The sequence below is a fragment of the Crotalus tigris genome, unplaced genomic scaffold (assembly GCF_016545835.1).
Source record: "Crotalus tigris isolate CLP2741 ecotype Arizona unplaced genomic scaffold, ASM1654583v1 scf7180000017690.20705106771:4171800, whole genome shotgun sequence".
Lineage (NCBI taxonomy): Eukaryota > Metazoa > Chordata > Lepidosauria > Squamata > Viperidae > Crotalus > Crotalus tigris.
Window position 1 is genome coordinate 1,386,949 of NW_024096569.1, and position 14,025 is coordinate 1,400,973.

Consider the following 14,025-nt stretch of genomic DNA (forward strand, 5'->3'; position numbering starts at 1 on the left):
AAAATAGTCATTGTTCTTTTTAATTTGATTTTGGGGGGGGGGGAGTTGGAAAACTAGGAAACCAATGAAGGTTTCCGGCAAAAGTCGCCACTGCGGAGTGTGAGACCGTATCACACACAAGTGTGTGTGTGTGGGGGGGGGGTGTCATCGTGACTGTTGGAATTTCAAACCTGGGTCGTAAGTCCAGATAGCCCTCAACTTAACAACTGCAATCGACCCCCGAATTTCCGTCGTTAAGTACGTTTTGCCCCATTTTACGACCACTGTGAAGAGAAGCCCTGCGGTGCTTCGGTTAGTGACGCGGTCGTTAAGTTGATCCGCCCTCCTCCTTGGCTTTGCTCGTCGGACGGTCGCGAAAGGGGATGACAGGAGCCCAGGACACTAGCAACCGTCACGAAGACTAGTCAGTTTCCAAGCCTCTGAATTTTGATCACGTGACCACGGGGGGGATGCCCCGACAGTCGTAAGTGTGAAAAAGAGTCCTAGGTCACATTTTCAGTGATGTTGCAAATTTGAACGGTCACTAAACGAACTCTCGTGAGTGCAGGACTAGCTGTGTCCCCCCGGTAGGGACTCTGGACCGTCACTAAACGAACTCTCGTGAGTCCAGGACTAGCTGTGTCCCCCCGGTAGGGACTCTGGACCGTCACTAAACGAACTCTCGTGAGTGCAGGACTAGCTGTGTCCCCCCGGTAGGGACTCTGGACCGTCACTAAACGAACTCTCGTGAGTCCAGGACCAGCTGTGTCCCCCCCCAGTAGGAACTCTGGACCGTCACTAAACAGACTCTCGCGAGTCCAGGACTCTCTCTCGCCTGTCTGGGCAAAGACACAAGCTTGTCCGGTGAAGAACGCCCCTCTAACTGGGGACGCTGCGCCTTGCGTCCCTTTGCCCAAGTTGTGGGTCTCGCCCTCTTTGTGCAGAAGCCCTGCCTCTGGAGCCGGCTGTCCTTGTCCGGCCTGACCGAGGAGATGTGGACGGACGAACACCTGGCTGTGATGGACCAGTTCCTGAAGGACGTCAGCCAGACCATGCTGGTCTTTTACGTTGACGACTTCGCTGGGTTGAAAGTGGAGCCGGTCATGCCCCATCAGGTGGGCTTCTCCCTTCGGGAATGGGGGGGGGCAGGGGCGATAAAACCACGATGAAGTTTTCCTTCGAGAACGCCCAAAAAACAAACCAGGTTGTGCCCATCCGGGTTACTACTGGGCCAAGCAGACGCTTCCCCAAGGACTGTCACGTTTTGGTGGTCTCCAGAGGTCTCGTCCTAGCAGAACTTATCCCCCAGCCATATCAACGCTAAGCTGCGTGGACTTCAACTCCCAGAATCCCCCCCAGCCAAGCACGGGGGAATGCTGGATGGGGAAAGCTGTAATTTCCCTTGCATATCAAATCAGGTGGATCCGTTGAGTTTATTTTTGGGTTAAGCAGAGGCTTCCGTAAAGATTATCAGGTGAGATAGATAGATAGATAGATAGATAGATAGATAGATAGATAGATAGATAGATAGATAGATAGAGACAGATAGATAGATAGATAGATAGATAGAGACAGATAGATACACAGAGATAGATAGATAGATAGATAGATAGATAGATAGATAGATAGATAGAGATAGAGAGAGAGAGATAGACAGAAATAGATAGAGACAGATAGATAGATAGATAGAGATAGATAGATAGATCGATAGATGATAGACAGACAGACAAGATACATGATAGATAAAGAGATAATAGATGATAGACACATGATAAGGATAATAGATGATAGATGAAATAGATAAATAGATAGATAGATAGATAGATAGATAGATAGATAGATAGATGATAAAGAGAGATAATAGAGATAGATGATAGATAGACAAACAGCCAAGATACATGATACATAAAGAGATAATATAGATGATTGATAGATGATAGACACATGATAAGGATAATAGATGATAGATAGATAGATAGATAGATAGATAGATAGATAGATAGATAGATAGATACATAGATATATAGATAGATACATAGATAGAATACATGATAAAGAGATAATAGAGATAGATAGATAGATAGATAGATAGATAGATAGATAGATAGATAGATAGATAGATAGATAGATAGATAGATAGATGGATCGATAAAGATAGACATAGAGAGATATAGCTACATGACTAATAGACATAAGGATGGATGGATAGATAGATAGATGGATCGATGGATCGATAAAGATAGACATAGATATAGCTACATAACTAATAGAGTTAGACATAGGGATGGATAGATAGATAGATAGATCGATGGATCGATGGATCAATAAAGATAGACATAGAGAGATATAGCTACATAACTAATAGAGTTAGACATAGGGATGGATAGATAGATAGATAGATAGATAGATAGATAGATAGATAGATAGATAGATAGATAGAGTCAACGATCCTACCGTGGTCAGAATTCCCTGGCACTAATGCATCCCTTTTGATGTGTCTACCCATCGACGTGCTTACTCTCTTATAATCCCTTCCTCTGCAATCTTTCTGCTATAGGAGGTAGGAGGGGGGAAAAAGGCATGGCTGGCTAGGGAATTCTGGGAGTTGAAGCCCATAAGTCTTAAAGTTGCTGGGTTTGAGGACCCCTGCTGTAGAGCGAGGCTTCCCACCACTGGACACTGGATTCCTTTTGACGTGTCTACCCATCGATGTGCTTACTCTCTTATAATCCCTTCCTCTGCAATCTTTCTGCTATAGGAGGTAGAAGGGGAAAAAAGAGGCATGGCTGGCTGGGGAATTCTGGGCGTTGAAGCTTGAGAAAACCCAACGTTAGGCCTCCCTTCCCCCCCCCCCCCTCCGAAGTGATTTTGCGTTTCTCTCGACAGGAGCAGAAGCAGCTCACCTACTTCATCCGCCAGGAGAAGGCGGAAATCACGGAGGAGAATTTCCACGAAGTGGTGCAATTCGGCTCCGTGCGCAAACCCTACATCGATTCCCTGATGCGCATGCTCAACGCGGTCTACTTGCCCCGCCTCTTCCGCAAAGGCTCCTGGCCCGAAAGCATAAAAAACGAATTTTTCTCCGAAATTTATCACTTCATGACCTCCCTGACAGGTAGGGATTCTGCAGTTCTTCCGATTGGATCGCCCTCCGGGGACAACCTAGGTCAGGGGTAGGCAACCTTGGCTCTTTTATGACTCGTGGATGTCAACTCCCAGTATTCCTGAGCCAGCAGGATGTGATTACTCTCTTATAATCCATTCCTCTGCAATCTTTCTGCTATAGGAGGTAGGAGGGGAGAAATAAAAAGGCATGGCTGGCTCAGTAATTCTGGGAGTTGAAGTCCATCAGTCATAAAAGAGCCCAGGTTGCCTACCCCTGGCCTAGACCAAATGAGTTGAGACTTCAATAGACGAGGCATTAAGAAGGACTTGTGGACTGGAAGAGCTGTCAATCATTGGAACTGATGGACGCAGAAGTCGGGTAGGCAACCTCAGAATTCCTGAGCCAGCAGGATGTGTATACCTATCAACATGCTTACTCTCTTACAATCCCTTCCTCTGCAATCTTTCTGCTGTAGGAGGAGGGGGGAAAAAAGGCATGGCTGGCTCAGGAAGTCTGGGAGTTGAAGTCCACAAGTCATAAAGGAGCCCAGATTGCCTACCCCTGGCCTAGACCAAATGAGTTGAGACTTCAATAGGTGAGGCATTAAGAAGGACTTAAGAGCTGTCAATCATTGGAACTGATGGACACAGAGGTCAGGGGTAGGCAACCTCAGAACTCCTGAGTCAGCAGGCTGCGTATACCCATCGATGTGCTTACTCTCTTACAATCTCTTCCTCTGCAATCTTTCTGCTATAGGAGGTAGGAGGGGGAAAAAAAGGCATGGCTGGCTCAGGAATTCTGGGAGTCATAAAAGAGCCAAGGTTGCCTACCACTGACCTAGGTGCTTTTTCCTAGACTGGGGTTTCCACCCCCAATTTTATGACCTCTCTTAACAGTGGTCGGTAAACGAATCACTGCAGTTATTAACTCAACCGGGCGCTTGCCAGCTGCCTGAATTTCAATCATGCGATCGTGGGGGGGGGGCGGGATTTGTCGCGACGGTTGTAAGTGCGAGTACTGGTTTGTCTGTGGCTGTTTCCAGTGCCGTGGTAACTTCAAACGGTCACTAAACAGATAGTCGTAACTCGAGGACCTACCTGTGAGCATTTCAGCCGAGGACCGAGGAATGAGAACTGGGGGGGGGGTCCCCAGGGAAAGTCCCGAGGTCCGTCCTCCCTGAGAAAGCAACAGAAACCCTAATCCCCAGCCCTCTCTACCCGCAGATACCCGCTACAAGGTGAAGGGCCGCACTGTCCTTTACATCCCGATTGAGTCGCGCTCCATCAGCGCCGAGGTGGCCCTGAAGGACAAAGCCTTGGTTCAACGCCTGGAGAGTGAGTGAGGGGTCTTGGGGGGGGGGCTGGGCGAGGGGGGCACTAAGTGGGTGAGAGGAGGAGCAGGAGGCCTGGAGAATAAAACCTACGAAGAACGGCTGCAGGATTTGGGTTTGGCCAGTGTAAAGAAAAGAAGAAATAGGGGAGACATGATAGCAGCGTTCCAGTATTTGGGGGGGGGGCTGCCCCAAAGAAAAGGGGGGTGTCACATTATTCAGCAGAGCACCAGAGGGAAGGGCGAGAAAAAACGGTTGGAAACTCATCAAGGAGAGAAGCAACCTGGAATTAAGGAGAAACTTCCTAACAGTGAGGACAATTAACCAGTGGAACAGCTGGCCACCAGAAATCATGAGCGCTCCATCACTGGAGGTTTTTAAGACGAGATTGGACAGTCACTTGTCTGAGATGGTATATAGGTTCTCCTGCTTGAGCGGGGGAGGGCTGGACTAGAAGACCTCTAAGATCCCTTCCAGATTCTATTCTATTCTATTCTATTCTATTCTATTCTATTCCTATTCTATTCCATTCCATTCCATTCCATTCCATTCTATTCTATTCTATTCTATTCTATTCTATTCTATTCCATTCCATTCCATTCCATTCCATTCCATATATTCTATTCTATTCCATTCCATTCCATTCAATTCCATTCCATATATTCTATTCTATTCTATTCTATTCTATTCTATTCTATTCTATTCTATTCTATTCTATTCTATTCTATTCCATTCTATTCCATTCCATTCCATTCCATTCCATTCCATATATTCTATTCTATTCTATTCTATTCTATTCCATTCCATTCCATTCCATATATTCTATTCTATTCTATTCTATAGTTTGGAGAAGGGAGAGAGGGAGGGAGTAAAGAAGGAAGGAAGGAAGGAAAAAAGAAGGAAGGAAGAGAAAGAAAGAAAGAGGGAGTGAAGGAGGGAGGGAGCGAGGGAAGGAGGAAGGAAGAAAAAGAAAGAAAGGGAAAGAAAGGGAAAGAAAGAGAAAGAAAGAAAGAGAAAAAGAGAGAAAGAAAGAGTGGGAGTGAAGGAGGGAGGGAGCGAGGGAAGGAGGAAGGAAGGGAGACAGGAGGGAGGGAGGGAGAGGAGGGAAGGAGGAAAGAAGGTGGAGAAGAGGGAGGGAGGAAGTAGCTTTCGAAGGGTCTGCCGTAACTTCAACCGTCATTAAGTGAGGACTACCTGTGCAAGTAGTCCTCAACGTACGACCGCAACCGAACCCAGCCTTGATGTTGTTAAGTGAGAAATCTGTTAAGTGAGTTTTGCCCCCATTTACGACTTTCCTCACCCTGCCTGTTAAGTGAATCACCGCAGTTCTTCAACGAGGAACACGGTTGCCAAGCGAACGACTGCAGTCGCTAAGCGAATCGGGCGGTCGTTTAAGTGAATCCCGCATTCCCACACTCCCTTGGCTTGTCGGAAGCCCCACTGGGAGGGTCCCAAGTGGGGATCACCTGACACACACACACACACCCCAGGACGCTGGGTTGCGGTCACAAATCCATGCCGGTTGCCCCAGGCCTGAGTTTTGATCACGTGATCCTGGGAGATGCTGCGACGGTCGCGAGTGCAAGGGCTTCCCGTATGTCCCTTTTTTTTTCCATTGCCGTTGCAACTTTGAACAGCTGCTAAGCGAACAGTCGTTAAGTCGAGGACCGCCTGTACCTCAGGGTTCGGACTGCTAGAATTATCACGGGGCAGACAAAGGGGGTCCCCAGTTTGGGGGGGGGGTGAGCTAGGCTGCATTAACAGAGGGATAGAATCAAGATCAGGTGAAGTGTTAATACCACTTTACAAGGCCTTGGTAAGGCCACACTTGGAATACTGCATCCAGTTTTGGTCACCACGATGTAAAAAAGATGTTGAGACTCTAAAAAGAGTACAGAGAAGAGCAATAAAAGTGATCAGGAGATTGGAGGCTAAAGTATATAAGGAACGGCTGCTGGAATTGGGGATGTCCAGTTTAATGAAGAGAAGGACGAGGGGGGACAGGATAGCAGTCTTCCGATATCTCAGGGGCTGCCCCAAAGAAGAGGAAGTCAAGCTATTCTCCAAAGCGCCTGAAGGCAGGACGAGAAGCAACGGGTGGAAACTAATCAAGGAGAGAAGCAACCTAGAACTACGGAGAAACTTCCTGACAGTGAGAACAATTAACCAGTGGAACAACCTGCCACCAGAAGCGGTGAATGCTCTGACACTGGAAGTTTTTAAAAAGAGACTGGACAGCCATTTGTCCAAAATGGTATATAGGGTTTCCTGCCTGAGCAGGGGGTTGGACTAGAAGACCTTCATGGTCCCTTCCAACTACTCTACTCTACTCTACTCTACTCTACTCTACTCTACTCTACTCTACTCTACTCTCCTCTCCTCCAGAAGCAGTAAATGCTCCAACACTGGAAGTTTTTAAGAAGAGACTGGACAGCCCTTTGTCCAAAATGGTGTAGGGTTTCCTGCCTGAGCAGGGGGTTGGATTAGATGACCTCCAAGGTCCCTTCCAACTTTACTACTACTACTACTACTACTACTACTATTACTACTACTACTACTACTATTATTATTATTATTATTATTATTATTATTATTATTATATCTTTTATTCCCTCGCATTGCCCCTCTGGGTTTTGAGCGTCCCGGCTTAAGCGCCCCCTCCCGTTTTTGGGTGATGCCCCCCAGCCTGAGGGGGTCTTTGGGCTACCCCTCCCCTCCCCTTGGCCTGCGCCGGGGGTCCTTGTCTCTTTTCCTGCTCCTGCGGGCAGACCCCGCGGTTGGGGGCCGTCGCCTGTCATTTCTGGGCCAGGGGCTCATTTGTTCCGCCCTGCGCAAATTCAATTGAACATCGTCGCGCTGCGGAGACAGAGACGCCGACTGAATTATGCAGGGCCCTCGGTCTCTCTTAGGCCCGGAGGAAGCAGGCTGGGGGGGGGGAACTCGGTGGAAATGGGTGGGTGGGCAGGGGGCCTCCTGGTGCAAAGGGCCAGGATAGCTTCCTTGCTTGCTTCTTTCCTCTTATCTTTCTTCCTCTTGTCCTCCTTCCTTCCTTCCTTCCTTCCTCTTAGCTTCCTTCATCCCTTCCTGAAATTTTCTTTCCTCTTGTCTAATAATAATAATAATAATAATAATAATAATAACAATAATAATAACAATAATAATAATAGTAAAGTTGGAAGGGACCTTGGAGGTCATCTAGTCCAACCCCCTGCTCAGGCAGGAAACCCTACACCATTTAAGACAAATGGCTGTCCAGTCTCTTCTTAAAACAGCGGTTCTCAACCTATGGGTCGCGACCCCATTTGGGGTCGAACGACCATTTTACGGGGGTCGCCAAACAACGCGATCCGCCATTTTTCCCCCTCGGGCGCCGCCATGCGCGCCGCATCTGTGTGACCGGGGGTCGCTGTATAAAAAGGTTGAGAACCACTGTCTTAAAAGCTTCCAGTGTTGGAGCATTTACTGCTTCTGGAGGCAGATTCCTTCCTTCCTTCTTCGTTCTTCCTTCCTCTTATCTTCTTTCCTCTTGTCTTCCTTCCTTCCTTTTAGCTTCCTTCCTCCCTTTCTCTAATCTTCCCCCTTTCCTTCTTCCTTACTTCTTCCCTTCCTTCCTTCCTTCCTTCCTTCCTTCCTTCCTTCCTTCCAGCACGCTGGCTGAGGGATTCTGGGAGTTGAAGTCCACAAGTCGTCAAAGGGCCGAGTTGGAAGATCCCTCTCACTGCCTGGCTGAGGAATTCTGGGAGTTGAAATCCACAAATTATAAAAGGGTCCTAGTTCCCTCACGCTGGCTGAGTAATTGTGGGAGTTGAAGTCCAGAAGTCACAAAAGGGTCCAAGTTCCCTCACATTGGTTGAGGAATTCTGGGAGTTGAAGTCCACAAGTCATAAGTGGCTCATAGTTCCCTCACGCTGGCTGAGGGATTCTGGGAGTTGAAGTCCACAAGTCATAAAGGGTCCTACTTCCCTCATGCTGGCTGAGGAATTCTGGGAGTTGAAGTCCAGAAGTCATAAAAGGGCCATAGTTCTCTCAGGCTGGCTGAGGAATTCTGGGAGTTGAAGTGCACAAGTCATGAAAGGGTTCTAGTTCCCTCACGCTGGCTGAGGGATTCTGGGAGTTGAAGTCCACGAGTCATCAAAGGGCCGAGTCAGAAGACTCGTGCTGTAGTAGACCTTTGCTTGCGGTTACAGCCTGAGAAGGCCTCACCCTCCCCCCCCCATCCTTCCTCTCTCCCAGCTTCCATGATTCACTGGACCCGGCAGATCAAGGACGTGCTGAGGGCCCAGGAGGCGGTGGAGAGCCGGGAAAGCTCAGGCCCCCTGGAGGAGATCGCCTTCTGGAAGAACCGCTGCACCGACCTGTCGGAGATCAGCAAGCAGCTGTGCCAGAAGGGGGTGAAGGACATCGAGGGCGTCCTGACCCTCTCCAAGTCCTCCTACGTGGCCCCCTTCCAGCGCCTCTCCCGGCAGATCCAGGTTCGGGCAGGGGGGTGCCGGGGCTTCGGCCTGGCCGGCTTAGAAGGCAGAATGTAGAATCCTAGTCTTGGAAGGGAGCATAGTGTTGGAGGGAGGGAGGGATTTATTAGAAATACAGCTGTAAGCTGTCCAATCTTTGCTTGAAAAACTCAAGACCAGTGGTTCTCAACCTTTTTAATGCTGCGACCCCCCAACCGGTCGTAAGTCGAGGACTACTCAACCGGTCGTAAGTCGAGGACTACTCAACTGGTGCAGCCCCGTTTGCAGAATGGGACTTTGGGCGGGCTCAGCAGGGCAGAGACAGCCTGGACAATTCCTATTGGCTTTTGAAAGCCAATAGAATTAGACTCTATTCAAGAGACTCTATTCTATGGCTTTCAAAAGCCAATAGAATAAAAGGGAGTAGCGCAGCTAAGGAGAAGGGGGAAAAAAATGGCGGACTGCGTTGTTTGGCGACCCCCGTGAAATGGTCGTTCGACCCCAAATGGGGTCCCGGCCCACAGGTGGAGAACCGCTGCTGTAGACAGGCAGATAGATAGATAGATAGATAGATAGATAGATAGATAGATAGATAGATAGATACAGATAGATAGATAGATAGATAGATAGATAGATAGATAGATAGATAGATAGATAGATACAGATAGATAGATACAGATAGATAGATAGATAGATAGATAGATACAGATAGATAGAGATAAGATAGAGATAGATAGAGATAAGATAGAGATAGATAGACAGATATAAGATGATAGAGATAGATATATATAGACAGATATAGATAGACAGACAGATATAGATAATAGAGATAAGAAAGAAAGAGAAAAAGAAAAAAAAGAAAAAGAAGATAGATATAGAGATCAAGAAATGACAGACAAGTAAGAAAGAAAAGAGGGAAAAAGAAAGTATAGATAGATAATAGAGATAAGAAAAAAGATAGATAAATAGGTGATAATAGAGATAAAGAAATGAGAGAAGGAAAAAAGAAAGATAGATAATAGAAATAGATAGACATACATAAAAGGATAGATAGTAGATAGAGATAATAGAGATAAGAAACAAAGAAAGAAAGAAAAAAGAAAGAGAAAAAGAAGATAGAGACAATAGAGCTAAAGAAATGACAGACAAGTAAGAAAGAAAAGAGGGAAAAAGAAAGTATAGATAGACAATAGATAATAGAGATAAGGAAAAAAAATAGATAAATAGGTGATAATAGAGATAAAGAAATGAAAGAAGGAAAAAAGAAAGAAAGGATGGATAGATAGATAGATAGATAGATAGATAGATAGATAGATAGATAGATAGAATTGCATGGCTGGAAGGGGACCTTAGAGATCCTCTAGTCCAGCCCCCCCCTCTCTCTCTGCTTTGCAGGACGGGTCGGAGCAGGCCCAATCCAACCTCCGCTTCCTGTCCATCCTGAAAGAGCCCTTCCAGGAACTGGCCACCCTGCGCCCCAAAGACATCCCCGAGAAGCTGCCGCATCTCATCAGCCTGGTCCGGATCGTCTGGGTCAACTCCCCCTACTACAACCGCCGGGAGAGGATCACAGCCCTCTTCCGGAAGGTGGGCACCGTCCACCCCTCCCTCCCTCCCTCCCTCTCTCTCTCTCAATATTTTTAAAAAATATTTAGATATATTTTTTTTAATCTTTTATTTGGTCCAAACACGTTAGCCGAAACGCTTTACACCACTCAGCACCGTTCTTAGAATGCAAAAGTGCCAAATAGGAGCAGGTTGACTGATAGAAGGGAATATTTGTCGCTCGGGGTTGACTGTCTGGGGTCCTTGGTGCTCTCTGAGTTGGGACGTTTCATAACCCAGCTAGGGAACATCATCAGTGCTAGAAGGCAGGAGGAGGAGGAGGACTGTGGGGTCCCGGGTGCTCTCTGAGCTTGGTGGTTTTCTTGCAAGACATTTCATGACCCAGCTAGGTAGCATCATCAATGCTAGAAGGGAGGAGGGATTTACTGAGTGGAGAGAGGAGGCAGAGAAGGAGGAAGAGGAGGCAGAGGAGAAGGAGGAGGAGGAGGAGGAGGAGGAGGAGGAGGAGGAGGAGGAGGAGGAGGAGGAAAAATAACATAGTTGGAAGGGACCTTGGAGGTCATCTAGTCCAACCCCTGCTCAGGCAGGAAACCCTATACCATTTTAGACAAAGGGCGGTCCAGTCTCTTGATAAAGAGGAGGAGGAGGAGGAGGCAGAGAAGGAGGAGGAGGAGGAGGAGGGGGGAGGAGGAGGACTGTGGGGTCCTGGGTGCACTCCGAGCTCGGGGGGTTTTCTTGCAGACATTTCGTGACCCAACTAGGGAACATCACCAGTGCTAGAAGGGAGGAGGGTTTGCTTCCTGTTTATATTTTATACATTATATTTTCTGTCTCTCTCTCTTCTCTCCAGATGAGCAACAAAATCATCCAGATGTGCTGCAAAGACATTTCCCTGGACCGGCTTTTCGAAGGCTACATCAACTCGACCCGTCAGACCTTGCACAGCTGCATCTCCTGCATGTCCTCCTGGAAGGACTGCTACCAGCAGGCCTCCTACATGCACAATAAGTAAGCGCGCCGTCTCAGGGGGCTAGTCCTTAGTGATCACGGTTTGGGCCAACTGCTCGGATTTGCATCCCACGGACCCGTGGTCACAGTTTTGTGGCATCACCGATTGATTTCTGCAGCGCTGCCCCCCCCCAAATGTCAATTGGGGGAAGCTGGATTCGCTTAACGGCCAGGCGCTTCACTTAACGACCGGCTGACTTGCCAACGACTGTGGCAAAATGGTTGTAATGGTCCTCCCCCCTGTGTGACGGTCGTAAGTGGAGGCGTCTAAGTGACTTTTTTCAGTGCCGTCCTAATTTTGAACGGTCACTAAATGAACTGCTGTAAGTTGAGGACTTACCTGTGTTCTTGAGCTTTTTCACTTGCTTTTCTGGACCCCCCCTAAGTCAAGCACGGGTAAGTCCTCACCTTACAACAGTTCATTTAGTGAATGAAGTTACAACGGCGCTGAAAACAATGACTTAAACAACTGCTTTCACACTTACGACCGCTGCAGTATTTCCCACGGTTCTGTGAGCAGAATTCGGACGCTTGACAATGGACTCATGTTTACGACGGTCGCAGTGTCCCTGGGGTCAAGTGATCCCCTTTTGCGAGCTTTTGACAAGCAAAGCCAATGGGGAAGGAAGGAAGGAGGTAGAAGAGAGGAAGGGAGGGAGGGAGGGAGGGAGGGAGGAAGGAAGGAAGGAAGGAAGGAAGGAAGGAAGGAAGGAAGGAAGGAAGGAAGGAAGGAAGGAAGGAAGGAAGATGCATGGCAGGGAGGGAGGAGGGAAAATAGAAGGGAGGAAAGAAGAAAGGAATGAAAAGAAGGGAGGAAAGGAAGGAGGAAGAAAGAAATAAGGGAGATGATGGGAAGGAGGAAGGGAGGAAGGAAGAAAGATGAAGGAAGGAAGGAAGGAAGGAGACAGAAGAGAGAAAGAGAGAAACATCATAAATGGTCATAAAGGAAAGTCATAAAACGGGACCAAACTCATTTAGCACATGTCTCGTTTAGCAGCGGACATTTTGGAGCTCCATTGTGGTCGTAACTTGAGGACCACCCCGTATTTGAGGAAGCGACGACCGAAACATTCCCGAGCTTTTTTTTCCCCCTAGTTTTTCTCAAGCCCCTCGGTCAAGTAGGCTTTTTTCCCTAAATTCCCAGGCTTCTCACAACTTGCGGCATTCACTAGTTTTTTGTTTTGTTTTGTTTTGTTTTCTCCTCCTGATCGCACCGACACACTCTTTGATCGCAATCCTGCCCGCCCCCCCCCTAACAACTTATCTTCCTGTAGTTGTCACTTTTATGCTTGTTAACTCTCCGCTTTGAACGGGCTTCCTCCGTCAGCCCGACAAGCTTGGCCTGGGCGTTAAACGAGTTGCCTGTCCCTGACATAAGCAAAATCCCAACTCATAATTTTAGGGTTTTTCCAGCCCCCCCCTCCCTCCCTCCCTCTTTCCCCAGTCAATGCGGACGATGTCGTGACGGTCCTGCTGCATTTATGCGTCACTTTTTTTTCTGGTTTTGGAAGTGTGTAGCATCCCAGGAAGTCCTCGGGTTACGACGGTTCACTGAAGTGACCATTCGAAGTTACCCTTAAAAAAAAGGAACTTGGGACCGTTTTTCACCTCCTGACAAGCAAAGTCAATTTGCTTAACAACTAGTTGTGGTTAACAACTTAACAACTGCAGTGATTCACTTAACAACGAATATAATATAATGGATTGGAATAGAATGGAATGAAATGGAATAGAACAGAATAGAACAGAACAGAACAGAATAGAAGAAATAGAATAGAATAGAATAGAATAGAATAGAATAGAATAGAATAGAATAGAATAGAATAGAATAGAATAGAAATAAGAATGGAATGGAATAGAAGAAATAAGAATAGAAATAAGAATAGAATAGAATAGAAATAATAATGGAATGGAATAGAATAGAATAGAATAGAATAGAAATAAGAATGGAATGGAATAGAAGAAATAAGAATAGAATAGAATAGAATAGAATAGAATAGAATAGAATAGAATAGAATAGAAATAAGATTGGAATGGAATAGAAGAAATAAGAATAGAATAGAATAGAATAGAATAGAATAGAATAGAATAGAATAGAATAGAATAGAATAGAATAGAATAGAATAGAATAGAAATAAGATTGGAATGGAATAGAAGAAATAAGAATAGAAATAAGAATAGAATAGAAATAAGAATGAAATGGAATAGAAGAAATTAGAATAGAATAGAAATAAGAATAGAATAGAATAGAATAATAAAATACAGAATAGAATAGAAATAAGAATGGAATGGAATAGAAGAAATAAGACTAGAGTAGAATAGAATAGGATAGAATAGAAATAAGAATGGAATAGAATGGAATAGAATAGAATAGAATAATAGAGGTGGCTTTTAAGCAGGGTCCTGATCAGTGTTGAATTTTTGGGGGGTGGGCGGAGGAACCCTGCAATTCTTGGCTTCCAGCCGCGCCGTGGCCGCTTTCCTGAGCCGCCTCCTCCCCCCCCCACCACCCACCCGCCCAGCTTCTCCGCACTTGAGAAATAATGCAAGCTAATCCATCATTATGATTAGGGATGCCAGGTTTA

The 14,025-nt window shown here is 46.5% G+C and overlaps 1 protein-coding gene across 4 annotated transcripts in view; it reads left to right on the forward strand.

Annotated features, from left to right (window-relative positions):
* The window catches only part of DNAH2 (dynein axonemal heavy chain 2), a 167,437-nt gene that overhangs the window by 45,560 nt on the left and 107,852 nt on the right, over positions 1–14,025 (forward strand). For all 4 annotated transcript variants that reach the window (XR_005556086.1, XM_039337948.1, XM_039337947.1 and 1 more), the window contains exons 4-9: positions 924–1,094; positions 2,866–3,094; positions 4,309–4,419; positions 8,649–8,887; positions 10,262–10,453; positions 11,283–11,440. Coding sequence is in view for 3 of the 4 variants with exons in the window: in XM_039337948.1 (XP_039193882.1) it covers positions 924–1,094; positions 2,866–3,094; positions 4,309–4,419; positions 8,649–8,887; positions 10,262–10,453; positions 11,283–11,440 (1,100 nt within the window). In the remaining variant the exon portion in view is untranslated. The remainder of the gene's footprint in view (positions 1–923; positions 1,095–2,865; positions 3,095–4,308; positions 4,420–8,648; positions 8,888–10,261; positions 10,454–11,282; positions 11,441–14,025) is intronic.